Source organism: Alligator sinensis, unplaced genomic scaffold (genome assembly GCF_000455745.1).
Source record: "Alligator sinensis unplaced genomic scaffold, ASM45574v1 scaffold143_1, whole genome shotgun sequence".
NCBI classification, from domain to species: domain Eukaryota; kingdom Metazoa; phylum Chordata; order Crocodylia; family Alligatoridae; genus Alligator; species Alligator sinensis.
Genome location: NW_005842156.1, coordinates 1,897,891 through 1,923,643, shown reverse-complemented (window position 1 = coordinate 1,923,643; position 25,753 = coordinate 1,897,891). Strand labels below are relative to the sequence as shown.

Genomic DNA, 25,753 nt, shown 5'->3' with positions numbered 1-25,753 from the left:
GCCAGACATGTTTTGGTGATGCCAATTCAGCCTCATAAACAATCCATCCTCATAAACATCCTCATGAACATCCACTTCCTAAAGAATATTTTTCTAAAATAAATACAAGTGAAATTGTAGCCCTACCAAAACCAAGGGGAGGTTTGAAATTCTGCTATTCAGACCACAATTTTACTGTTCATGTTCAAGGCCCAATCTTAGACAAGACTTAGCCTGAAGCCCCAGGATCCCCTTAGTTTCTGACACACAAGAGACAGAGCTACCATCAGCGCCTCCTAGAGTCTGACCTACAAAAGGTCCCCTGTAGGAAGTGATCCAGAATGGCAGCTGAAGCAGTACAAACATAGGATGATCAAGGACATATTTTTGCTTTCTCATAAGCTTTGCCCTCATTTTCCAAAGTTAGTAGGACTTACCTACTATAACAATGGTGCTCAACCTTTTTGGCCAATGGGACAGATGAGCACTGCCTGATCCCTCCGTGGGCCAGATCCAGTGGGGCCCCATCCAGCTGTGCAGTGGGAGAGAGGGGCAGCCCGGCCCCAATCCAGCTGCACAGTGAAAGAGAGCTTGGGCCAGCCAGCCCCAACATGGCGCATGCAGAGGGCATGGTTCAGCACTGCTGAAGGAAGGGGGCATTGCCCAGCACTGTGAGCAGAAGAGGGGGAACATGACCCAGCCCTGAGAGGAGAAGGGGGCATAGCCCAGGCCCAACCCAACAGACCGAAGAGAAGGAAGTGTGACCTGGCTCCAACATGGCAACCAAAGCTTGCTGCAGTTCAAAGGGCAATGGTGGAGAAGAAATGAAAGGACAACCTTTGGGGGACATTGGGGGAAATTTTAGGGAAGCAGCTATGAGAGAAGGTCATAATGTAAAGTGATTGGGGAAGGTCATAGCACTTTTAGGCTTGGAATAATTATCTACATTTAGTATGAATTCTTGAGAGTGAAATCTTTTCTCCGTCTCCTTTTTCTGTTTGTTGCTTATTTAAAATGTAAGCATCTTAAAGTTGAATTTATGGCATTGTAGGCCACAAGTTTTGTAAAGAAATGAAGTTGAAGCTTGTGCAAAGATGCGGGTTTCCTGGGAGTCCTTGTTGGTGGTGGTGGTGGGAAAGGGGTTATAAGAGAGATCAAATGTAAGAAGCTGGTGTTTCTTGCTAACCTATATGGAAGCAGCTTCCTAAAAGATTAAGATAGTTGCCTTCTTGTTAATATTTTAATATTAAATACAAATTCAATTTAATTTAGCATACTTTGCATATTTTGGCACTATATTAATATTTATACAGCAACAGGCAGCTCAGAAGAATGAAAGTTATTCATTGATTTGGTTCTTTGTTCCAGTGCTGGGCTGCTACCCAGAGTGAAAAAAAGCAGTGAAACCAATAGTAGATGTAATTATTAACCTTCTATACAGCCTACTGTTCAACTTTGTAACTTATATAGAAGTTCTTCATGCTGTTTATCCATATGCCCCATTCATTTTCTACTAATCCTCAAATGCTCTCAGTCATAGGCATTGTAATAAATTTGTGGACATCTAGGATTTCACCTGAATTACAAATAAAGCTACATCAACTCATTGCAAAATAGAGCTGATGAGTCAGTTGATCAGTCTAGAAGTGTCCCCAGATCCTTGTCCTAAATAAAAGGAAAAATTCAGCAAATTAGCAAGAAGATGGATTATTTTTCATTATCTTTCACCACCCAAAAGAGGTATGGACCTATTTCAAAGGTGGGGTCTCCAAGGTACCTCTGAGATTTCTGAGATTCATTTTGCATGATACAACTAAACTCTATCAGGGTTGCAAAGTGGTTTCAATATATTGGTTTCTTCTCTGTATATTCAGTTCACAGTCAATCGATCTTTTCTGCAGAGCAGAATGAGAGCTTTTGGCATCAATGAGTGCTTTTGTTCTCTCTGTAGGATGTAGAATTGGTTAATCAGATGGCTTACAAGAAAGGGGCATTTTCATGTCAACTAGATATGCAGATTTTGGTAAAATTTTTGTACCCTTAGAGTGAAATATTTGGAGTTTTTAAACAAAAAATAGGACTTTACTACTTGGCAGATCCAGGAACATGTACTCTTCCAGTATCTCCTCTACTTCAGAATGATGACTGCAGTACGCATAGTCACATGATGTGCTTCCTGCATGATGCACACAAACTGTGGTTACTGCTAATATATGTGTTACATGTTCCTTAGCTATTATTAGGTCTAAAACAACAGTTCTTGGGACTCATCCTCTGTGTTCAGTGGAAGAGGAAGTGACAGACTGCCAGAGTCACTCCCAACATTTTAGAATGTAGTTGTTTCTTAAGCTGGCGACCAGCACTGACACTATCTTTTTCTTCATAAGAATTTTATTAAATGTCTAGTACCTAAGTCTGCCTGACCAGAGCAGCAGGAGAGGCTACTGAAGTGACTACATGCTCCTGTGAAGAATGTGTGACAGCAGAATCCCATTTCCTCATTGGGGAGTTACCCCTTCTTATTGAGCTAAAGCTTGTGTGAAGCTGAGCAATCTTGTAGATAAGAAACAGTAATCTCCTCTGAAATTCACTGAGAGACAGTGGAAAAGCATGTGGAAAAATGAAGAGTAAAGGCTGCCTGAGTGCAAGGTTCCAACCCTAACCTATGCATTCATACCATTAGGGGTACTTCAGACCATTGTGACCGGGACCCTAAACATCACTTGACTGTCCAAATTCTATCTTCATAATCACACACCACATTTTGAGGCAAACAAACTACATTCAACACTTCAGAGTGTTTGAAAGCCTTGGGGAAAAACTGGCAATATCCAGGAAAAATCAAGCAGAAGCAGTAGCACACATGCCTTTGATATCCACAAACATTTACATTTAAAAGATGAATATCTACCACTTTCTTGGCTAAAATCCTAGACTTCTTAACTGACAGTGGAAGTCTTGCAAAGTCTTGCACTGTTCATGTAGTTCGGTTGTGCTAACGTTCTCACAAGCTGCTTCCCAAAATGCTTTCTTTTTCATGTTTTTAAAAAGACAGTGGCTCAAAGGCAGCAATGGGCCAACCACAGCGCTGCCTGTCTTATTGCTTGGTGCAAGTCAAAATACGTACTGCATTACTGAAAAGATGTTTGAAAAGTTCTAGTCACAAAAAGAACTACTTCTGAGATAAGAAAAAGATTTAAAGTAAAATATTTACTGATATCCATTGGACCATTTAGTCAGTTACTATAAGTAATATCTAAATTGGCTCTATGTCCCAACAAACATCCACAGTACTCTAAATGCAAGTAAAAACAATAAGCATACAGCCTCTGCAAATTAATTCAATTTGTTTGGCCCATGGAACTTCTAAATGAAAATCCAGGCAATGAGACTCATATTTTGCATTGTACAAATGGGTTAGAAAATCTATTACAACATATGTTCCATGTAAGGTATGCTGAAATTATGGTTATATTTGGTTTGTGTGGCTATAGAATAACAAGAGGGGTAAATAAGTAGAGGTTGAAAAGGAAACAAACATTGTACACATTGGCCTTGATGAAAGTCAATCCATTATCTAATCTGAAATTCTACTACCTTCCATCATGCTTTCTTAGCTGAAAATTAATTCTCAGAATTCATTAGTGTCACTACATTAAACATAGGTCGCATCCATTTGCTGCAATCTCACAGCCAGGCTCCCAAGCACCATTTCCATTCTGCCACAATTACAGGCAAAGATGAAGCATTTATTAGCAAGGAACAAGAACAGACACCCACACACAGGTCTGTCTGAGACAGCCTCTAAAAATTCACTGGCTGCTTGCATGTGGATGATAACATTGTTGGAATTGCTCTGTCTCAACAATGTAAACTGCCATTTTGCAAGTAGCAAATCAGATGACTGAAAGGGGGAGCTATTTATCAGCATTTGTGAACAAATATTTACTAATGAATAAATTGAATGAAATAGATTTTATAAGAACAGCTATGATGATCTGAATATTTTGCAAACTCAGAAACAGGAAACAGTTCCTCGTGCCACTTATTATTCTTGCTAAAGCTGATTAGACCAGTATTAGTGTTTCTTTTAGAAATTCTTCTTCACCAGAGCAATTACAATCCCTACAGTTTAAAAAAAATGTAGCATCTCTGTCCGTCATAACTTGTGTTAGGATAAGCCTTAAGTACGTTACATTTTTGCTCCAGCATTTCACTTTTTAAAATTTATTTTTAGAATCCCACATTTCTTACATTTTATCCCCTATTAATGATGATGACTTCCTAATTATGTCTTACCACACAACCCAAATATCAAACCAAAAGTGTAGTCACTATTCATTGGAGAGGCACGTAGGTTTTATTACTCTATGCATAGGGTGAATAGATGCAACTTACAGTATCATTAACAGGCATTATGACCGTATAAATTAAATAATATACTTCCAAAAGCATTTTAATCCCAAATTGCTATTTTTTTCAAATGTACAAAAGTGGCCTTCTGTCTTCCAGCAGGGGGAGCTTTAATTAGATTCAGTGATTGACAAAGAAAGATCAAAAGTAAGATTTCCAGAACCAGAAGTTTAACTAGGGGTATGTGAACAGGGCACCAGTCCCAGGTCCTGACTTGGAGAGGGCAAGAATTGCAACAGTCACCGCTGCTGGCCTGGCTTTTCCTGCTGTGGCCACCCAGGGCACAAAACTTCCTAGTTCTGTCTCTGTCCACAAGAGATCATGCAGCATATGAATATTTCCAACAGTGAAATGCGCCAGAAAAGAAATAGTAACTAAATCTGTAGCAGGATGGAGAGAATTGTGAAACCATTACATAGTCAGCCATAAGGGATGCAAGTTACATTCCTCCCAATGACATGGCCCCAGCAGTCTTTTCTGCCCAAGTGCAGGGGGGCTGGATCTGATGATCTGTAAGGTCCCTTCCAGCCCCTAACATCTATGAAACTACTGTGGATCTGCATTCATCCATGTGGTATATCAGTGCCTTGTCCAGCTGGGTCAAACATATCTCCAAATCTTCATTGAGCCTGACCTGGGATTCAAAAAAATGTATGCCTCATTTCATTCATGTAACTTTGTACTCCCTGGACCTAGCCAGAGCACAATGAAGAAAGATCCTAGATTCATTTTGTAAGATATATAGTTCTTCAGATAGATTCTGGAAATAGACACCGAAGAGAATTGCCAAACCCATTACAAGCTTGCCCATCATTAATTACCACATGCATTAGATACGGCATGTTCTTACTGTTTGGCTTCTACTGCAGTACTTCAACAAGTCAGGGTAAGATTTACGTTTAATATTTGTCATATCAATATATTGCACAAAAGCAAACGAGTCTTTGAAAAAGGTCAAAGGGTTCGGTGCCCAAAACAAAAGTGAAAATTAATCCAAGACACAATCACACACATTAAACCTGATCTAATTCACTACCTACTCTTTTGAGAGTGAGGAAGAAGCTAAAATGCAAAATCACCAGTGCTAGGTAGATATGACAATGATCAAAACATTTCCAAACACCTGAGTGGGAGGAGGGCATGCTTGGAGTCTGTTTCTCACTTAGAGATATGAAGAAAAAATAACATGGCATTTTCACCCCTTTAGTTCCCATAGCTTTCTGAGGCTACTTAAGAAAAAATGGTAGAGCAGAAGTTGCTTTTAAAGGCAACGTTGTCAGGCATAACTAACTGGGCAGCTCTGTGCCCCAGGTGGTGGCAGTGCATAGGGCAGCAGCTGCAGCTGGGCTGCCAACAGCAGTGATCAGACCAGCACCACAAGGACTGCTATTTTTGTGATCCCCCCACAAAATCAGCACCCAGGACTGGTGCCTCAGTCCCAGTTACGCAACTGATTCTTGTGAGGAAATCTACCTGTAATGAACAAAAAAAGGCACGCTGGTTTCCTCCTAGCATCCCTGCAGAGTTTTGCTCAATTGTTTGCAGATGCCCAAAACGGATGTGCGAAGTGGGTCCTGTTTGGTTCAGATTCAGCCCAAATCAGGGGCAGGGATTCAATTAATTGATTTGAATCACTGCCCCGATTTGATTTGGCCGAATCCAAATCTAAAGATTTGATGCTGATTTGGAGAATCAGCAATTTGGGCATAGACACAGCTTTAAAAGTTGTTTCTAACATACCTTGAGGTAGCAGGCATGCCTCATGATCACTGCAATGCTGGGGTGCATGGAGCGTCCCACAGGAGTGCAGGGGAGCCCTCCACATGCTCGGTGGTGAACTTGGATCCACTTCCAATCCACTTCTGAGTCTGCTGGGGAGCACACTGGGCACCCCCCCCTGTCTGCTGGGGAGCACACTGGGCCCCCCCCCCTCCCCTGCCAGTTCAGCGATCAGCTGCAGGGGAACCCTGGGTGCCCCCCCAGACCCAGGAGACACCAGTCGCCCAGCACACTCCCTGGCAGACCCAGAAGTGGACTGGAAGTGCTTCTGGTCCACTTCCGTATGTGCTGGGGAGACCCCCAGGCTTCTGTGGGACACTCCATGCACCCCAGCATCACAGTGTTTGAGCCCCTGCTACCTAGAGGTATATAGAAAAAACACTTAAAGCTGTCTTTATGTCTGAATCTCTGAATCTTTCCAAATCTCTCCAAATCAATTCAGAGGGTTCCGATTTGGTTCAGAGAGATTAAAGGGTCCTCTGATTCGATTCGGATTTGGAGATTCGGCCACCAAATCGGGCCAAATCTCCACCGAATCAAGTCGGGGACTGAAGCTTCACACAGCCCTAGTTCCCAAATGCAGATGGTCAAGAACTTGGGCCCTAGTGTTTCCTGAGTTGGGGAGGAGGGGTGCCCTTCAGTGCTAAACAGATTCCACTGAATGTTATCAAAACATGCTACGTGTTTCTAATAAAAACAAGCATAATTTCAGTGGGAATAGTCAAGACAAATATAGATCCTTTCACCTTTAAATTCCTAAAGCAAATATGACTGGATTTAGTAGGAAATGTGACCAAAAGTCATTACCAGCTGAGGGTTCCTCAGTGGACTATATGGAGTGAACGGATAGGTTCCATGCAGTTCCTACTACACAAACATGTACAGTTTATCCCAACCACATCACAAATGGGATGTTTCCACACATAATGGAATTATTTTGCTCCTTTTTTGAACATCTTAGGCATCTTAGTGTAACTAGGCCTGAGTGAATGGAGCACCAGCTCTGGACTGTGACTATGAGGGGGTGCAAAAATCCCCCCACCAAGAGTCTGCCATGCCAAAGGGGAGACTTGCACTGCCCTGCTCAGGCACAGGAGCCAGGCAGCGCAGCAGTGCCCCACGCAGGGAATCTGGGGAGCAGAGAGTAAATGGAACAAACAGAATGGTGCTCCCCGTCCTGCAAGAGCCTTTCCTAGAGCAGACAAAATTCTTTCCCTCCCCCACACTTTCTCTCCTCATCTACAGTGGTTGACATACCTCTCTCCATTCAGTCTGGGCACTCAATGAACTTGCTATGCATCTGATATTAGGAGACAGACTGCATGTGAGTTGTTTTGTAGAAATCACCTGTTTGGACACTCGTACCCAATGATACCAAGGATAAGTGAAAACTAAATGGTGGCAACCTACCCCTCTTCCCTAACAGCTAATCAGTAGCTCTGCTTCCGCTGACCTGAAGAGAATGAGTGTCAGCATTTGCCTGGCAGCTGGCATGGGGTAGAGTCCCACTCTTTTTGCCCAGTAATGAACTGTTTATATATCCATCCATTGAGAATTATTTAAAGCAGAGGTGCTTAACCTTTGGTCCACACCCAAATCAGGCCCATGTAACCATGGCATCTGGCCCACAGGGTTCCCCACAGGTTGGGAAATTTGGCTGTGGGAGAGAGGTGGCAAATAATATAGCCACCTTCCCTTGTTGCCAAATTCCCAAACCACAAGCCCTGCAGCTGGTTGGAGCTGGCCATGCCCCCTTCCCTCTGTAAATGCCCCCTTCCCGCTGGCTAGGTTCGGGCTGGGCCACATCCCCTTCCCCACACAGGGCCAGGTCATGTCCCCTTCACCTGTAGGGTCATGTTGGGGCTGGGCTATTCCTTCTCCCTGCAGGGCTGAGTCAAGTCTCCTTGTCATGCAGCTGGGTTGAGGCTGTGCCACACCACCTTCCCCCCTACCATGGGGCTGGGCTACCTCCAACCCCCTCTGCATGGTCAGGTGGGGCCCTATCATGGCTGCCCTGAGTGCCAGATCAGGATTATCAGCTGAAACTAGCCTGGGCACTGCCCATCCAGTACACCAAGGAAAAACTTGAGTACCACTGATTTGAAACTGGAATGGGCTTCCAAGGGAGGTGATGCTCTCCCCTACCTTGGGGGTCTTCAAGAGGAGACTGGACAAGCACCTAGCTGGGGTCATCTGACCCCAGCGCTCTTTCCTGCCTGTGGGGTCAGACTCAATGACCTACTGAGGTCCCTCCTGACCCTAATATCTATGAATTGATGAATCTATGAAGTATATAAATTAATCTCAGGCAGCTGGATTACTGTAATTGCTTTATTTCATGCAGAGAAATATCATCTTGCCATTTCCTTGTGCTCTTCTTCCATGCTTTCTGTCTACCTGTTTTCCTCTGTAAACATACTGCATACTGTTTAGAGCAGGAACAGTCTTGTAATTCTGTGTTTGTACAGTACCTAATGCATTGGGACCTTGCTTTCTAGGCTGTACAAAAGACCTCTTAGCAATATAGTCATTTAAATAATAAATAGCGAGTAAGGTGTGTTCTGTGGAAATAAAAGACACTCCATTCTACATTGCTATCGATCCAGCCATTTTTTATGAGACCTAGATCCATATTAAAAATAGTTTTGTTTTTTCTTAAGATGAAGTGTCAAAACCGTCCTTAGCATTGGCTTACTGATATTTTGCAGCACAGTGCCCCGTGCCTCAGTTCAGAATCTCCACTGACACATTCTAAACCTTTCAGAAAAGAAGAAATTCTTAAAGACAGCTCTTATTCTGATTTACTCTGATTAAGTCAATTATTTCACCAACACTGAAGGGAAAGGAGCAAAAAAAATCAGTACCTGGAAATGAAAAAAAAACTGCTTGAGAACATTTCTGAATGGTTAAAACTTTCTATCTCCTGTTCTCCTTCTCCACACACGTGCAGAAACACACATACACAGCATCTGCTTCTCTAACTGCCCCTTTTCATCTCTGTATTACATGGAGCTCTGGCAGATGCTGGTCAGTCACATGTAGCAGGCAGGTGGAAGGGAACAGTCGCATTATGAATTACATTTGTAATAATGGTCCAATGATGGGTTTGTTTCTCCGAGGCCTCCCAGCCTCCTCTTCCCATTCCTGCCCATCCCCCACTACTGCAGGTTACTCCCATTTGAAAAATGAAAGAAAAACAGTGGCAGCTTTGCCTACAGTATTTCTGCTTTCAGTCCTGATTCAACAGGACATACAGGATACACAGAGTGTTATCTACAGACCTGCATATAGCTGCCCCTTTAGTAAAAAGCACACTCTGTGACTGAAGGTAATAGGTTAAATAGGTCTTGTGCCTCAAATGAAAACACCATGATAAATAACATGTTTTACTGTTCTCTCTGCTACAATCAGATATGGGGAGGAAGGACTGAATTTATGACAGAACAGTCAATTATCATGTGCATTAATATAAATTCCATTGCACGAAACACATATATATCTGTATTGATCTGCCTCTTGGTAGCAAATACTATAAATTACTAATCTTGCCTAACAATGAAAGAAATACACTAATACTAAAATGTCACTGACACCTGTTTTCTTAATAAATCGTCTTTCAGCTGGATTTTTAACACCAATCATCATGACATCCAATTAAAAATATATATATTTGAAAGCAACAACGAGCTGGGTCACACTGAAATTACAAAGTAAGGTATAGAAAAGGCTTTACCTGATCTACAACACTTGGGGATGGCCTAATTCTGCTCTCTCTAAAATCTACTGGGATTGTCATTGACAATAGAAGCCAAGTTAGGGCACAACAGGATGCTTTGGAAAAATCTCACATAACATCCCTTGTGATTATCATCTGCTGTGCAGTAAAGTCAGAACTAACCTTTTCTTCTACTGGGGACAATATCTACTAAATGTCATTACTCTGGCCCACAGAATAATGGCCAGAACTGGCTTGCAAAGCTCTACTATAAAATCAGTTGGTCAGTCTACTGATGGCCTTCAGTTGCAAGATAGCCTTAAGTCTCAATTAAGTAGTCCTGAAATGTGCTCACTTTATGACATCCAGTGCCCCAAGTCACCATGACACATACATGATTCGTGCCAAATAATGCATATAGGACGCTAGAGTAGCTGCAAAGAAACCATATTCTGAAGGTGAATATGATTTTTTCGTCAGAAGGGAAGGTGCTTCATGAGTGCTTTTTCTATCTTTCTGCGAAGGCCTCTTTTACCTTTGTCTTCTAGGAGGAAATTCAACAGATGTGAAATTTTAGTCACGGAGATCAGTCATACTTGCTTGGCAATTAGGAATACACACACACAACTACATATTATTGTGCCAATTTATAATTAGGAAATATTTCCTAATAGTAATAGCTCTGCTTCCCAATTCTGGAAGAATTGCATGCTTATATTTTCTAATTCCTCAGTATTTAGGAACTCTAATCTCTCAATATTTGGCTATTTCCCAGATACCCCCTATGCTACCTGGGTATCACCAGAATTTAACACTATTCCTCTTATGGGCACAGGCCAAACATGACTTGCTCCTCTCTTGCATCTCTGTTGAGATTACCCCAAACTAGGATGCAGCATGGTATAGTGGAAGAGTAACAAACTCAGCCCTTTTTGTGGGCCAGATCCAGACCATGGGGCTCCCCTTGGACTGGATCTAGACACAGCTGTAGCAGGAGTGATGGCTGAGAAGAGTAAAACAGAGAATAAGAGTAACTTACTCATTTGCTCCTACTCTTGCTCATCCATCATTACTAAGAGGGAGCTTGCCACCCAGGGCAAATGTGATGCATGGGGCAGTGGTGGCTCCTGGTTATTCGTGGTATAACACGAATGTTATACCACGAATAACATGGTATGCACATGCATGTGGTATGCACATGCATGTGGTATGCACAGGCATGTGCATACCACATGCCTGTGGTATGCACAGGCAGATCTAAGATTTTGAAAGGGGACGGGTTGTGGTACTGGGGGTATCACATATGAAACAAGGCATATTTTTTCTGGTTCAAAAGAAACTAGAACTTCATGAATAAGCTAGTAACGCTGGGCAATTTTATTCACTTTAAGACTGATACAAAAACTTATATAAGCTTATTTGAATGTCCATTAATTTGCTCTGTGTGTATGTGTGTGTGTGTGTGTGTGTGTATATATATATATATATATAAACACAACAAACCAGGTAACAAGAATCAAAAGCTGTTGTCTCAGTCCCGTAGTTATTAGAGTTAAGTGTACATCTATTTTTTAGATTCATAAAACAAAATTTGGGAGCATCTTGATAGTACTCCCAATGTTACACTGGAAGTTATTCCTACACCTGAATTAATATTCACCCGAGTTATCATTTTCATGCCTGAGTTAATGTTTTTAGCTAGAATTAAAAAACAGTTTGCAGGGCTATGACTTAGGAGCTACCAGAAGCAGCTACCAGACAGCAAAATTACAGAAGAAAGGATAGCTTGATTAGTGGAACATCAAGATCTTTAAAAAGTGGGGGAGAGTAGTTAAGACCTGTGGCATGAAGAGTTTATAAGGAATCAGGTAGATTATAATGAGCCACAAAGTCCAGAGGCTCCTCACTGCTTTCTGAGAAGAAATGCTGATTCCACTGCCAAGCAGTTGATTTTAAAATGAGGGTGGGCCAAGAATCAAAATGGGGGTGCAACTCCTCCCTGGATCTGCCCCAGACGGTGTGGCTAGCTGGTAGGACCAGCAACTGTTGTTATTCCACTCCCATATTAGTGCACAGTAAATTAACTCTATCGTACGATAGTACTGTCTGGTGCATTTCGACACACTTATTGACTCTGCCATAGGATAGTACTGTCTAGGACAAGTACAATCTCATGATGGAGTCATTAAGTGCACTGAAACGCACATGTAGATGGTGACCAGAGCTGTCTGGGGCACGAGGGTGCTACAGTGCATGAGCTGCCTGCTAGCTAGCCTTGCACTGTAGCACTCTCATGCCCCAGCCAGCTCCTCCAGTGCCCAACACCACTGCATGGAGCTTGGGGCTGATCCCCAGGTTTCCTGCCAGCCAGGGGCTGCTCTTCCCTGGCTCAATGTGCTGTGGTCCTGGGTGCACATGTAAATGCTGTGCCCAGGAAACAAACTATAGCACAATCTGAGCTGGAATTTATTGTTCCATACTAACTGCACATGTACATGCACCCACTGTATAACTTGGCAGGTTTCTCAAATCCAACGCACATCACATCCTAAGTGAAAGAACATGGTAATACAGTCTTTCTGGAAGAAACACACTCTGAATGTCACAAAACAGCTTTGTTTAGACTGAAAAATTATTACAAAAGTGAGATCATATATGGCATATAAGTGAGAGCTAAACAGGGCTCTGAGAATCTATTCATCAGTATGATAGTCCATCTAGAGATGATAGCTATGATCACATTTTATATGAAGGCAAATGTATATTTTTACATTAGTTAAGTTAGGTAATCAAGTTTGCATCATATTTATAACCAGTTGTGGAAATAATAAGGATTATGTTATTGTGATGAATTTTTGTGAGCCTAAATCCAGTGATTTCACATTTGAAGCTTACAGCTCCCTGAATTTCTTAATACTTTAATTCCCTTCAGCTTGAAGGAGACTAATTAATTCAAAAAGCCATAATAGCTAATCATTGGCTAAATAAATGTAAAAAAGAAGTGTCTGCCCCTAGAGACACAATTGCTCATTTTAATTAAAATTACCATTTTGTGATGTAATGTAAATAAAGGTTATTGTATCATTCTGCTCCAGGAACACATTAACTGTTGTTGCCACTACTAGACACCCTCTAAGGCATAAAATGCCAAATATATTATTTGTAGTATATCAATTATTTAGCTGATTTGTTACTTTTACTCATTTTGCATGTAACCTACACTATTTCCTGCCCAGAGCAGGGGAGTGGGACTTGATCTTTTGAGGTCCCTTCTAGCCCTTAATTTCTATGATTCTATGATCAGTTCTGAAACACTGTATGTGTGAATAGTGGACATAAATTATACTAAAAGGACAGAAATGGCATTAATGTTTTAACTACAAAATAAAATGTTTACTCACATAAACTTTTCCAGCATATGAGAGACTTTTTATACATAAGGTATGAATAAACATGGAATAAACATAGGTGAATGTCTTTCATTTTTAGTCACCTTTCAGCCACCAGCTGATGCAGTTGTTGGTAAGGAAATGTTACACCCCACTAATATGTGTTTAAATAAACAACAAGCAATCCTCTCTCTTACGTTCTTAGCTAAGTAGACGGGTTCTTCATAGACATTTATAGCAGTAAAGATAAAAAGGTACACCTGCAATTTTACAGACCTATATAAAAGTATGTGTACTTTGTATAAATGGGCAATGGACATCAAATCAGACAGCTGTCTGAAATGGTTTGTCTAAAACTATTTCTTCAGTGTAGCTAGTCAAGGTCAACCCTGGGAGGGAATACAATGATGACCTCACCTAGCTATGCTGAGCTAAAAAGTACCTAGGTCCAGACTCCCCTAGGATTTTACAGCGAGACAGCTAATTTGTGATAATTATAGTACTGTAAAAACAGGCCTTTTTGGCAGTGAAGACATAATTTAAGAAATCAATATTCCACTTAAACTAGTATCTGTGGATTTCACCTTAACACAAGTAATTTATGTTTATTATATTTAATTGTTCAGGGCTTCATAAGAAACTGCACTGGAGCTTCTAGCTCAGAAAATTTGGAAACTACTGTATTATGTGCGTGTGCGTTTGTAATACAAAAGCCTCTCAGACAAGAAAGCAATTCATGAACAAGGCACAGAAATATGAAAAGAAAGCTACAGTGGCAAGGATGAAATCATTGTGTCAACAGAACTGAAGTCCAAGGTATGTGCAGCTGAAGCTGCAAGCTCCATTCTGTGTCAATACACAGGTCTGCACCACAACTTGAACCAGATAAGCTTGTTATGCAAATGATGTTAGCCATCATGAAGGAGGTAGATAATGAAATTACTGCAAAGCCAACCACTCATCACAAGGGTGACAGAAACATGAGGCAAGGTCCTAACATATGGATAAAAGGTAGTATGGAATTTATACAATCATTGCTTTTAATTTATCATAACTAAGCTGTCACAAGCCGGGCATTGACAAATGTATAACTAACGCATATAAATGAGTCAATTATCCCTAATGGCTAAAAGGTTCACTGCCATTCAGTCTGATGTTTATGCTATTTTTAAAAAATGAAAATTTACTAATGTAAATCCAAACCTTCAAAAAATGTTTCACTACCTTAGCACAATAAATGATATAAAAAACAAGGGCAGAAAAATGAAGAAACATAACATGGAAGTGAATTCCATGCCAACATTCTCCCTCTTGCAGCCATAGCATTAGCAAATTTATTACAATTGTTGCCTTTCTTCACATATAATTCATGATTAAACACAGATTAGCAGTACACTTCCTTTTTCGATGTGTATTTCAACTATTAAAAAGGCACAGCATATTTGAAATTGGAGAAGTAGCTACTATAAAAAATAATTTCAAGGTATCAGAAAAGCCAAAGGGCAAGTATAAGACAACATGTTAAACCCTGACTCCTATGAACAGTCATTTATAACCTATTGGCTTTTAGTGTTCACATTGAATTAAAAGATTGAAAAATGTCAAGAAATGTCAAACGTCATTTGTTGCACTGTTCCCAATCATACAACAACTGGGGATTTCCAAGAATGAAGGCACCAAGAAGCAAGTGCAGAGGACTGAATGACAAGGTTCCTTGGGTGAATTTGATATCTTTTATTAGAACAACCCAAATGGTTGGAGAATAGTTATTAAGCAAGCTTTCAGGTTCAAAAACCCTCTGTCAGGCTAAGGAAGCTTCAGCAGTCGGTGTGTGCTCTTCCTGGATGGAATGAAAAGTAAAGAAGCCAGGGGCTGGGCTGGGCTGGGCTGGGCTGGGGAGTCAGTTGCCAGGCAGATTATAATGTATCAAAAATCCAATGTCTATGTTTAGTCCCTGATCTCTAGTATCCAGGAGGCTGATGAAATGGAGCTCATAGGCTCATCTCTGGGAAGTGTTGTGTAAGTTTCCCTTGAGGATCAGGACTGAGAGACTGGAAAGTGAGTGACCCTCCCGTGAGAAATGTGCCCCCAGCGGTAATTGAGTGTTTCTGTCTTTGATGGATTTCCGGTGTGCATTCATTCTGGTGCGCAGTTGTTGTCTGGTCTCTCCTACATATCTTCCATCAGGGCATTTGGTGCATTGGATGAGGTATCTTACATTTCTGGAGGTGCAGCTGTAAGATCCTGGGATGCTGATGGCTCTGTTGTGGGGTGTAGTAATAGTGGGGGTGGTGGAGATGTGTTGGCAGGTTTTGCGTTTCTTGTCCTGGCACAGTCTGGATCCTTTTGGTGTGTTCTGGGGTTGAGGAAGTTTGCTTCTGGTGATGAGGTTGGCGAGGTTCGGTGCTTGTCTGAAGGCTAGGATGGGTGGCTCTGGGAAGATCTTTTTAAGAATAGGGTCTTTTTCTAATATGGGTTGCAATTTTTTGAGGATTTTCCGTACAGGTTCAAGGGATGGGTGATAGGTCATAACCAGCGGTGTGCGATTTGTGGGTGTTTTTCTTCTGTACTGCAGCAGTTCTTCACGTGGTATCCAGGTGGCTCATTCAAACGTGCGATCTACCTCTCTGGAGGAGTGTCCTTGTTGGGTGAAAGCCTTTTTAAGATCGGTGAGGTGGCAATCCCGGGTGTTCTCTTCAGTACAGATGCGGTGGTATCTGAAGGCTTGGCTGTATATCACAGCTTTTTTGGTGTGTTTCGGGCGATTGCTGGTTCTGTGCAGATATGTATGTTGGTCCGTGGGTTTCTTGTATCTGTGGTCTGTATTTTACCCTTCTGGATACTGATCATTGTGTCTAAAAAGGGGATGTTGGTGCTGGAGTATTCTAAAGAAAGTCGGATGGAGGGATGGTGACTGTTGAATTTCTGGTGGAACTCAATCAGAGATTGCAGGTTCTCACTCCAAATGATGAAGATGTCATCGATGTATCTTAGGTATAGTAAGGGTTTGATGGTGCAGTTCTTGAGGAAGTCTTCTTCCAGGTGGCTCATAAAAGGTTGGCATACTGTGGGGCCATTTTAGTGCCCATAGCTGTTCCCATCATCTGGAGGAAGTGTTGATTATTAAAAGTGACATTGTCCCTGAATGATGCTTTTAGGTAATTGACATTATCCTCATATTTACTGTTTCCCTCACCTCTGCATAGTTTCAGTAGAACACTTCATTGTATTCACCAAATTGGTGTATTGGTTGCCAGCCATAAGTATCAACTTTCCCATTTTAAAGGCTTTCTATTAGTAGTTGGTAAAATCCAATCAACATCCAGTGAAGGTTGGAAGAAATCCCTTACCATTTGTAATATACTATCATCCACAGTTTAGATCATAATATATACCATAATGTTAACAAAATACATACAGATATATGCAGGACAGAGATAGAGAACTCAGGTCTATCTGCTCCAAAACACAAGTTTCTGTTACTTAAGCTAAGAAAAAACTTATTTAGCTTTCAAAATTAGTAGGGCTTTTATTTTCCATTGGTCAGCCACTACATTATATCTTACCACCCTAACTCTCAATGCTTCCTACAATAGGTGCAACTCCAAAACCAGTTTCTGCCTTAATTCCTGTGACACTGCTCATTCAAAAAAAAAAAATCTGTCATCATGGCACAGCTTCAAAATAAACCTATCCAGGTTTTCAAAGGCAAGGTGAAAAGTCCAAATTCAGTAGTGGCATTTCAGCTAAACCAATGGAAACAAGAGATTTTAAATCATTAAGCATCTTGAATAGTGTTGAATCAGTGAGAGTTGGACAATGCTGTGATCATATTATCTAGTTTAGTTCATAGTACTAAGTTAAGTCCTAAGGACATGTGCAGTATATTTTGCTTATTCAAAGAAGCTGTTATAACTGCTTTGAATCTGATGGTAGTAACAGTATTACTGTTAGTAATATTTTTATACTACCAAACAAAGCATGAGTTTGGTTTATCAGCACATCCCACCCCTCCCCAGTTGAAGATCTATCAATAGCATATGACAGGACAGGATAGGACATGTATGTGGTTTCTGAGTAGTATCCAAGGTAGGATGGAAAGAGTAGAAGATAATTTTCTAAAATAAGGAATTATTATTTTTAATTGCCCACCATTCACTTTGATTTAACCTTTCCTGCCAAGAGAGTCTAAAGGTGGCTTCTATGCTTCAACAGCAAGGGCCACTAGACTTTATCTCACAAAGCCATCAAGAAAATATGACAAGTTAATAGATTTGCCCTTGGATACATCAAAAGTCAAGAAGCTAATTAATTATGTAATTCGTGGTTCACATGTAAAGCAAATCACATGAATATAGTGTGGCAGTGCATCTTTGGGTACCTGACACCTTAAGGCTGAAAGCAGGCAGCTGGCAGGTGCAAGCCAGCTCTGATGAGGCGGCCATTTTAGATTCAGGCCCACGGGGCTGAGTGGCTGCAGCTGAAGGGACAACATCTGGCTGAGCTGCTGCTCACAACACCTTGGAGGTAAGGAAGGAACTATGTGGGTGGTAGTAGGTTCCTAGAGGGTCCATCAGGGTCCTGAGCCCCAGGAAGAAGTCTAGGATATATTAAGAACAAGGCCTAGCCTAGGCATGGGGCTAACAGCTTGTGGGCCTACAAAGGCACCAGGCAAGCCCTGGAGTAGATCTGGCAGGGGTGAAGCCAGGGTTCAGGGGAGCCCAGTTGATCTAGGCCTCAGGCAACATTGTGGAAGCACTAGGCCAATCCAGATTAGGGTGAAGGCTCTATGGTTTGACCCAGGAGGGACCCCTCTGGAGTATGAGGGTCAGCAGCTGCTAAGCTGACTTTCTGATCCCTCACACTGGTCAATGCAAGAAGGCCAGGGCGAGATGGTCAAAAGGCAAATAAGCCCAATGCAAGGGGCAGGCCAAGGCCATGACAAGCTATCTGGCACCCCGACTTGCCTGGGAGTGGGGCCAGAGCCCACAAGGGCTGAAGGACCCTTCAATTGTGGGGGGGGGACATCACAGCCAAAGAGGGTAGGGGTCAGCCAGCAAGCGGGCTGCTATGAACTCTGAATAGGGTCAGAGTTAGAGCTGGGCCCAAGGAGAGTCCCAGTTCACCATCTGGGATCCCTAATGAGGGAACTAGACTAGGCAGATAGACCTGCTTGGTCCTGGGTAAGACCAAAAAGTGCACCCTGCTGGGGAAGGGTCGTCTGGTGGGGCTGGCCATGGCAGGTCAGTCCCCCAGAAATGTGAGGCCAGTTGCCAGGTAGGAGCACCTTAAAACCCCAGCCTCCACATCCTGGTGGGTGACCCAGACATAGGGACAGGTTTGGGGATCCAAGCATGACTATCAGAGACCTGAGGCCCATGCAGTATAAGGCCTAGTGTTGTTGGGAGAGGCCCGAGAAGGCGGACCTGTACAAGAGGGAGTGAGCTAGCTACACAGAAGCCTGATATGAGGTACCCTCAACTGGTCAATGCTGGGGCCAGGACCAGAAGGGTCAAAAGGGCCAGAGTGCCCACCATGATGGACACCCAGAGCCAGGGGGGCTGGGGTACCAACTAGCCTAGAGTCAAAGCCAGGGCCCATGTGGCGAAAGGTCCCAGAGAGGGGGCCACTGCTGAGAGGGAGAAGAGTGCAGGGAGCTTGGCAGCCCAGAATGAGGGCGGAGTAGACTGCCTGATTGGGAAGGGATCTAGTTGGGATCCAGATCAAAATGTTATGGTGCCCAGTGTGGGGATGGAGCCATTATCAACCTATGGATGCTATTGGCAAGGCATGGCACACAATAAGGGAAGGTCAGAGTTGTGTATACTGCCCCCTGGCAGTGGAGCATTAAAATGGGCAGCCTCCCACATATTACACCAGCACAGGAAACAGCAAAGTCATGACAGGAAAAACTGGGTGGACTGCCCCACTTAGTGGGTGGGCTGAGGTTGAGACCTGGCTCCAGGACGCCCCCCTGTCACATATAGATTAAACTGAGCTATAGAATTTTTAAAACTTGCAGAAGGATCTTCAACTATCAGATGAAAGTTCAGTGAAAAACTTTCTGCAAGCAAAATAACTCTCTGGACCAAGTAAATTCCAATTCTAGGGTTCTATATATCTATGAAAGGCATTGAAAGGTAAGCAGTTTTTCAAAAGAAGGAAAACTCACTGTGAAATGAAGTGGTTGAATCCTCTGCACCACTTGTCAGGATGTAGTAAAGTAGGAGGAGGATTTCTGAAAAATATAAACATTTTCAGTTTTTAAATGTTACACCTAAATCATAGTGTTGTTATAATTATCTCATGGATCCTCAACAAAAAAGAAACTAGTTCTATTCACAGCATGGAATATTCATAAAATCTATTTACAGTAAAAGCTTTGTTATCCAGCACCCATGGGGAATGGAGGGAGCTGGGTAACAAAATATGCCATATAACTGAGCAGCCTGAACAGGAATCTTTGCCTGTTTGGGCCACCGCCTGTCCTGCCGTGTCTGGGGTGTCACCGCCCCTCCTGCTGCATTGCCACCCCTCCTGTGGGCCCCAAGGGACAGGGAGGGGGGACCCATGCAGGCTGCTTTGCCCCAGGCCATGGAGGCTTAGCAGCGCAGGCTGCTTTCCCCTGGGCCGTGGGGGCTCCACAAAACCGGAAGTGCCACAGCAGGCATTTCTGGTTTCACTTTTCCCTTACAAGCCCTTACAAGCCAGCATGCCGGTTAACAGAGCATGCCAGCTTGTAAAGTGCCGGATAACTCAGCTTTTACTGTACTTTGATTTTCCTTTGTTGATGGTTCCCCCTCTCTCTCCATCAACTTTTTATTTTTATTTTAAGTACAGGAGGTAGAGTGAACATAAAAACTTCCCTATATTTCCTGTTCATTCAGTTCAACTCTGAAAGAATCACCTCTGGGATGGAAAGATAATCCAGTCCTCATTCCTGTTCAGACCTCTCAAGGTCTACACTCAGGAATTGATTATGACCATGATTTTCAGAAGTATGAGCACCTGAATATGAAGAACTCTGGGTAGACCATCAATAAATGTTGGTAATTTTAAGTCATAATTTCACATTGACTTAGAGATTATTATTTCTATATAAAGAGTTTGTAAGTCATTAAATATTGCATATCAATTTTATAGTGACATACTCTATCTTCTTACATTATGCAGTGAGAAGACCTATAAAAAGGTCTTAGAATCTACTTACCTCTTAGAATCTGAGAGGTAGCACATATGCTGTTGTATGTTAGTTGGCATATAACTACTTTCTTTATTGACTACCACAGTAAGTTACACAAACATTTATATATGGACTCATATATAATTCGAATTATATGAACACCGAATTCAAACCTCTCTGAACACAGAAGTTGTTTAGATCTTGATATAATAATGCCAGTCAATACCTATCACTTCTGGCATGAATTCTGATTCCCTTTGCCTGTATACTGGTACAGCTATCAATTTTACCCTTAAATCTTTTAAAGACAGATTTATATAAGAAAGAAAGGCTTTATCTTCTCAGACTTTGGTAAATTGGACTCCGGATTCACACTTCATAGATGAAGGCCCATCTCTGGTAAAATACATATATACAAACACACTTTATCTTTAACTTGCATAGCTTTCTTCAAGCAACTTATTGTGCTTTTAACTATATTCAAGTCAGCTTAAGAAAGGTCTTTTATAAATTCATAATAAATTGTATTTTGTTGCCTCTGCTGCCTTTGTGCAAGGGATCATAGGTTACTGAACTGACAGAAACAGTCATACTCTTTAGCTTAATCTAATACATAAATCCTCATGAATAGCCTGTATTGTATCATGAATCACTCATTTAATTCAGTGCCACATACCACAACAAGGCATGGTTTGGAAACATTTTGGAAAACAAAGAGCAAGCAGAATAAACATAATGTAAATTAGTGCTGATCTATTTAGCAGTCTTTGAATTTTTCACAAAAGTACATTCAAATAGTAACTCCATTTAACAATTATTATTCTCAAAAATCAAAACAAAACCATTTAAAAAAAAAAGACATCATGGCTTTGTAATAAATGGGCCATTTTTATTCAACTGTATCTATTCAAAACAAATGCAGTCATCTCATTTCATTGCAAGTTGTCATGTTTTCTGAGATGAATATGTTAGTATTTTTTTCTTTTGTTGTGGCAGACTCAGAGTGTAATTTTCTTCCTGAAGTAAAGAAATCTAGAACGTTTGAGGTGTGCATCATTTATCAAATTTACCATTAGGAGGGGAACAAAAACATGATGGGTTATTTTCAATGGCAATAATGTTTCAGTCTTCCATTAACCAGGTTCCTATCTTCGTATTCATCATAGACTCTGTGGCCATGCGTGTGAATACAAAGCACAGTAGGTGATTTCAAAAGATACACTAAGAAACAATCTTGTATCTGAGAGAGAGAGCTTTAAAATCTCTCTCTAATAAACAACGGTTAACAGTCTGGATAAAGAAAGGCCTCACTTTACTGTACTTTGCAAGTGGCCTTGAGATTCCTTCCTGTGACTAACATCAGGTATGCTTAGGGTTATTTCTCTTTAGAGTCCATAAAAGATAACTGGAACAGTGGTTTATCTGGCTATCCAGGTTCTAATAATTGCAGCCATCACAACAGCATCTGGGTATAAAGTATATTTTTTATACGTGTGGTATAAAATTTAGCACTGCATGCAGAATGTTTGCCATGAAACCACCTTAGCTTAGAATTTCAGTGCAAATCTGAAATACCAATTTGACAAAAGTTTAGATAATATTTGTGAAATATGTGGTTTTGCTAAACTTTTTTGCAGACTGTTAGATACTATTTTTAAAGCCTAACATCTGAATATGTCTGTGAAATAAATTAATAGCATTTACCATAAAGTAAACTGATGATTATGGGATAATAGGAAAAGTTATATTTGCAAAAACAACTAATTTCCTACAAATAGCACATCTACTACATTAGAAGAATCTCCTGATTCTTATTTTACTATACTAAATGATGATACAAACATGTATGAAATGATTTATGAGTTTATAAGTAAGTAGATGCCTTCTTGAGCACTGTACTCATGACCTTGAATGCACAGTAACCCTCATAGAGCTAACCAGTTTTTTATGAATGATGCAATATATAGGACAAGAACCTGCCACCTTGTATGTTTACAAGTCTGACTTTCTGAGGCAAAGGGAGTTGGTTAAAATGAATTCTTGGAGACAGTACAGTTGACACCTTTTCTAATATCACACAATGTGACAGTATATTAGTCAATGTCATTACAGACAGACAGAAAGTATTTGAAGGCAACTGCTGAGTTTTTGGCACAGGGAAAAAAAAATACAAGCATATGTAAATAGTCAAGACTATCCATCCAAAAAGAATTCAGAACCAATCATGGGCCCATGGCAATAATGAATGCCCAAGGATAAGTAAATGTGCAAGAAATTGTACTTCTTTTGTAAATACTCAACTCTTTGTAGTTTGAAACTAATAATTAATTAAAAACTGAATTGTAACCCCAAAGTTGTACACATGAACTAACTAGACTGCATCAAACACTGCTCATAGGAGATGGTGTATTATCATGTCTTAGGCCATAGCCAAATCTAGCACTTCTCTCAGTACTTTGGTCCAACAGGAATCTAACTAGAGCTATCTGTGTCTACTGTTTGTGTTGGATTACATTATATCTAACATGTAGTGTTTTATTCATTGTGTGTCCTTACATCAGCTGATGTCATTTGTAACTGACCCCAAGGCAGAAAGCAGCCCAGTTCAAATTGCTGCTTTTTATGCTGCTTTTCCATCCCTCCCCCAGAGCACTGGGATTGGAAGGGACCTCAGGGAAGGATCACAGTCACTGGCCAGCTACACAGTCATTATCAGAGCAGTCCTTCTCCCTCCCTCTCCTTGCTTTCTGTTTCCCTGCAAGAAAGCCCAGCTTCAGCTTTGAAACTCGAAACGTTTCAAAGCTTTCAAAACATTTTGACTGCCCTCATTTCATTTTGAGGCTGTTTCGAAGCCCTTTGTTTCATTTCAATTTTGAGCTCAAAATGAGTAGAAACAGTGTCAAAACAAAACAGCTGGTGAAATTTCGCACAGCCCTAATGGATAGTTGTGAGAAATAGATATGAAGTTAATTGAATGACCTGCTGTAGCTGGGCTTTTCCAAATGGTTTCTGAAAATGTCCTGCTCTGATGCAAGATGTATAATCAAACCTTTATTATTTTTCATCTTTTTCCTAGGCCTTAGTTCTTTCTATAATTTATAATTAGAACCAACACAAAGTGTTTCATTTCCTCTGACAGAATTTCTGTTGTGTTGATGGATGCTGTCCCCCAGTGTAGGCGTTCTCTGGTCTTATGTCATCCTTATTTAGTGGGAGGTTTTTTGTTTTGTTATGTTTTTTTGAGTAAAGACTTCACAACTCCATCCATTCAGACAGTACTCCATACATTTTTTTTTAAAGCAGAGCTCCTTAGAAGATATTAGACATGAAGACATTCTTCTCATTCAGAGAAGAACTGTTTCTGAATTTTGAATGATCAATAATAGGAAGTATGCGCTAGAAATGTTTCAATCTGTTGAGTTTTATGTGTTCTCTGTCATTCAGTCTGCCTCCAGAGTCACAGCTGGTAAAATCAAATGGGTCATTTTACCACAATAAGACCAACGATGTGGTTCAGTGAGCACCATTTGTCCTTTACATTAAGCTGCATGCCTAATTACAAGCTCAGTTAATAAATTTATAATAGGCAAACAGAAAATAAATGCTTTTGATTTAAAATCATTTTTGACAAATTAAAATTTTTTGAAAATCAAAATGTACATCTATTTAAAAAAATATTTTAATAAATTTAGCAGCATATTTTATAAAGACCTTCCAATGAACAGATTGTATCATCAGAGTCTGCCACATTGCTTCTAATGGGGGAATTAGCTGCTGAACATCAACACCTGTCACCATGAACAGACCCTGGCAAACACAATCAGGTATATGTACGTTGTAAATTTTCTTAGAGCACTTATGAAATGAGACAGGCAGAGACAATATTTATATCAACACTCACCCGGTTTATATTTTAGCAGGTTTCGCTGGAAACAAAATGTACATACCTATTTTCTAAAGCTAAAAGAAATGTCCATAAAGTAGTTGAAAGTTAACCATGTGTAATAAGATTCTGCTATAAAAGGTTATATTATATACATGGATCATATTAAAATAGGTAAATAAATTCTCACAAAGTGTAAGGCCTGAACCTAAAAGGACTTACTACTTTAAATAATCCAGCTGAAATCAACCAAACTACTCATGTGCTAACAGCTATACCTGCACAATGTGCTTGAAACATATTCAGTTCAAATGAATGAGAACTTTCGATTGATTTTAACGGGAGATACAAGGAGCCTTTTGCTAAGAAATAACAGCTACACCTACAAAAGTACTTTGGCATCTTAATGCTGTCTAACTAAGATAGCAAGGATGGCTACAGGGTTTGTTACAGCTCAACATCTATCAACTTCAGGGCCAAAAGGCTGTAAGAACTCTCTACTCCCTTCGTCAAAGGAAAACTTAAAGGGCTAGAAAACTGTTTTTTTGCTTTCTTATGTTGCCATAGGGAGATCAAAGGAGAGAGCATGACAACAAGAAATAGGTAAGAAATATTATCCTCACAATACGCTTAGTGGTATTTCCCTAAACATAGTAGGCCAGGGACATAACTAACAGCCAAGCTGAACACAGAAATGGAGCTGGGAAAAGCGACCCAGATCAAGGACAACAAGTCCTTTTTCAAATACATAGTGGGGCAAAAGAAGGTGCCAGGGGCCTCTGCAGGACACGCTAGGAAATCTGGTCATCTCACCTGATGGTAAAGCTAACATATTCAACAATTTCTTTGCCTCCATATATCTGAGGAGGGACCTGGATATCTCCCCCACTGGCACCCCTGAGGGCCCTGTGGATAGCACACCCAGGCCTAGGGTTAATGAGGACCTTGTCAGGGAACTTCTGGAGGGACTAGATGTATTTAAATCCACAGGTCCTGATGATCTCCACCCCAGAGTGCTGAAGGAACTAGCAGGGGTCATTGCGGGACCTCTGGTACAGCTCTACGAGCACTAATGGTGCTCAGGCAATGTGCCGGAGGACTGGAAAAGGGCCAATGTGGTCCCCATCTTCAAAAAAGGGAGGAAGGAGGACCCAGGAAACTATAGGCCTGTGAGTCTTACCTTGGTCCTAGGGAAGCTTTTTGAAAGAATTATCCTGGCACATGTTCAGGAAGGGCCAGCAGGGGAGGTTATGCTCAGGGGCAACTAACATGGGTTCATTAGGGGCAGGTCTTGTCAAACCAACCTGGTGGCTTTCTATGACCAGGTCACCAAGTCCTTGGATGCAGGTGTCGCAGTGGATATAGTCTTTCTGGACTTCAGGAAGGCCTTCAACGCAGTCTCTCACCCCATT

The 25,753-nt window shown here is 41.2% G+C and overlaps 1 protein-coding gene across 1 annotated transcript in view; it reads right to left on the bottom strand.

Annotated features, from left to right (window-relative positions):
- The window catches only part of MYO3B (myosin IIIB), a 240,350-nt gene that overhangs the window by 122,855 nt on the left and 91,742 nt on the right, over positions 1–25,753 (bottom strand). Inside the window, exon 8 of the mRNA XM_014520807.1 lies at positions 19,448–19,513. Coding sequence (XP_014376293.1) covers positions 19,448–19,513 — 66 coding nt within the window. The remainder of the gene's footprint in view (positions 1–19,447; positions 19,514–25,753) is intronic.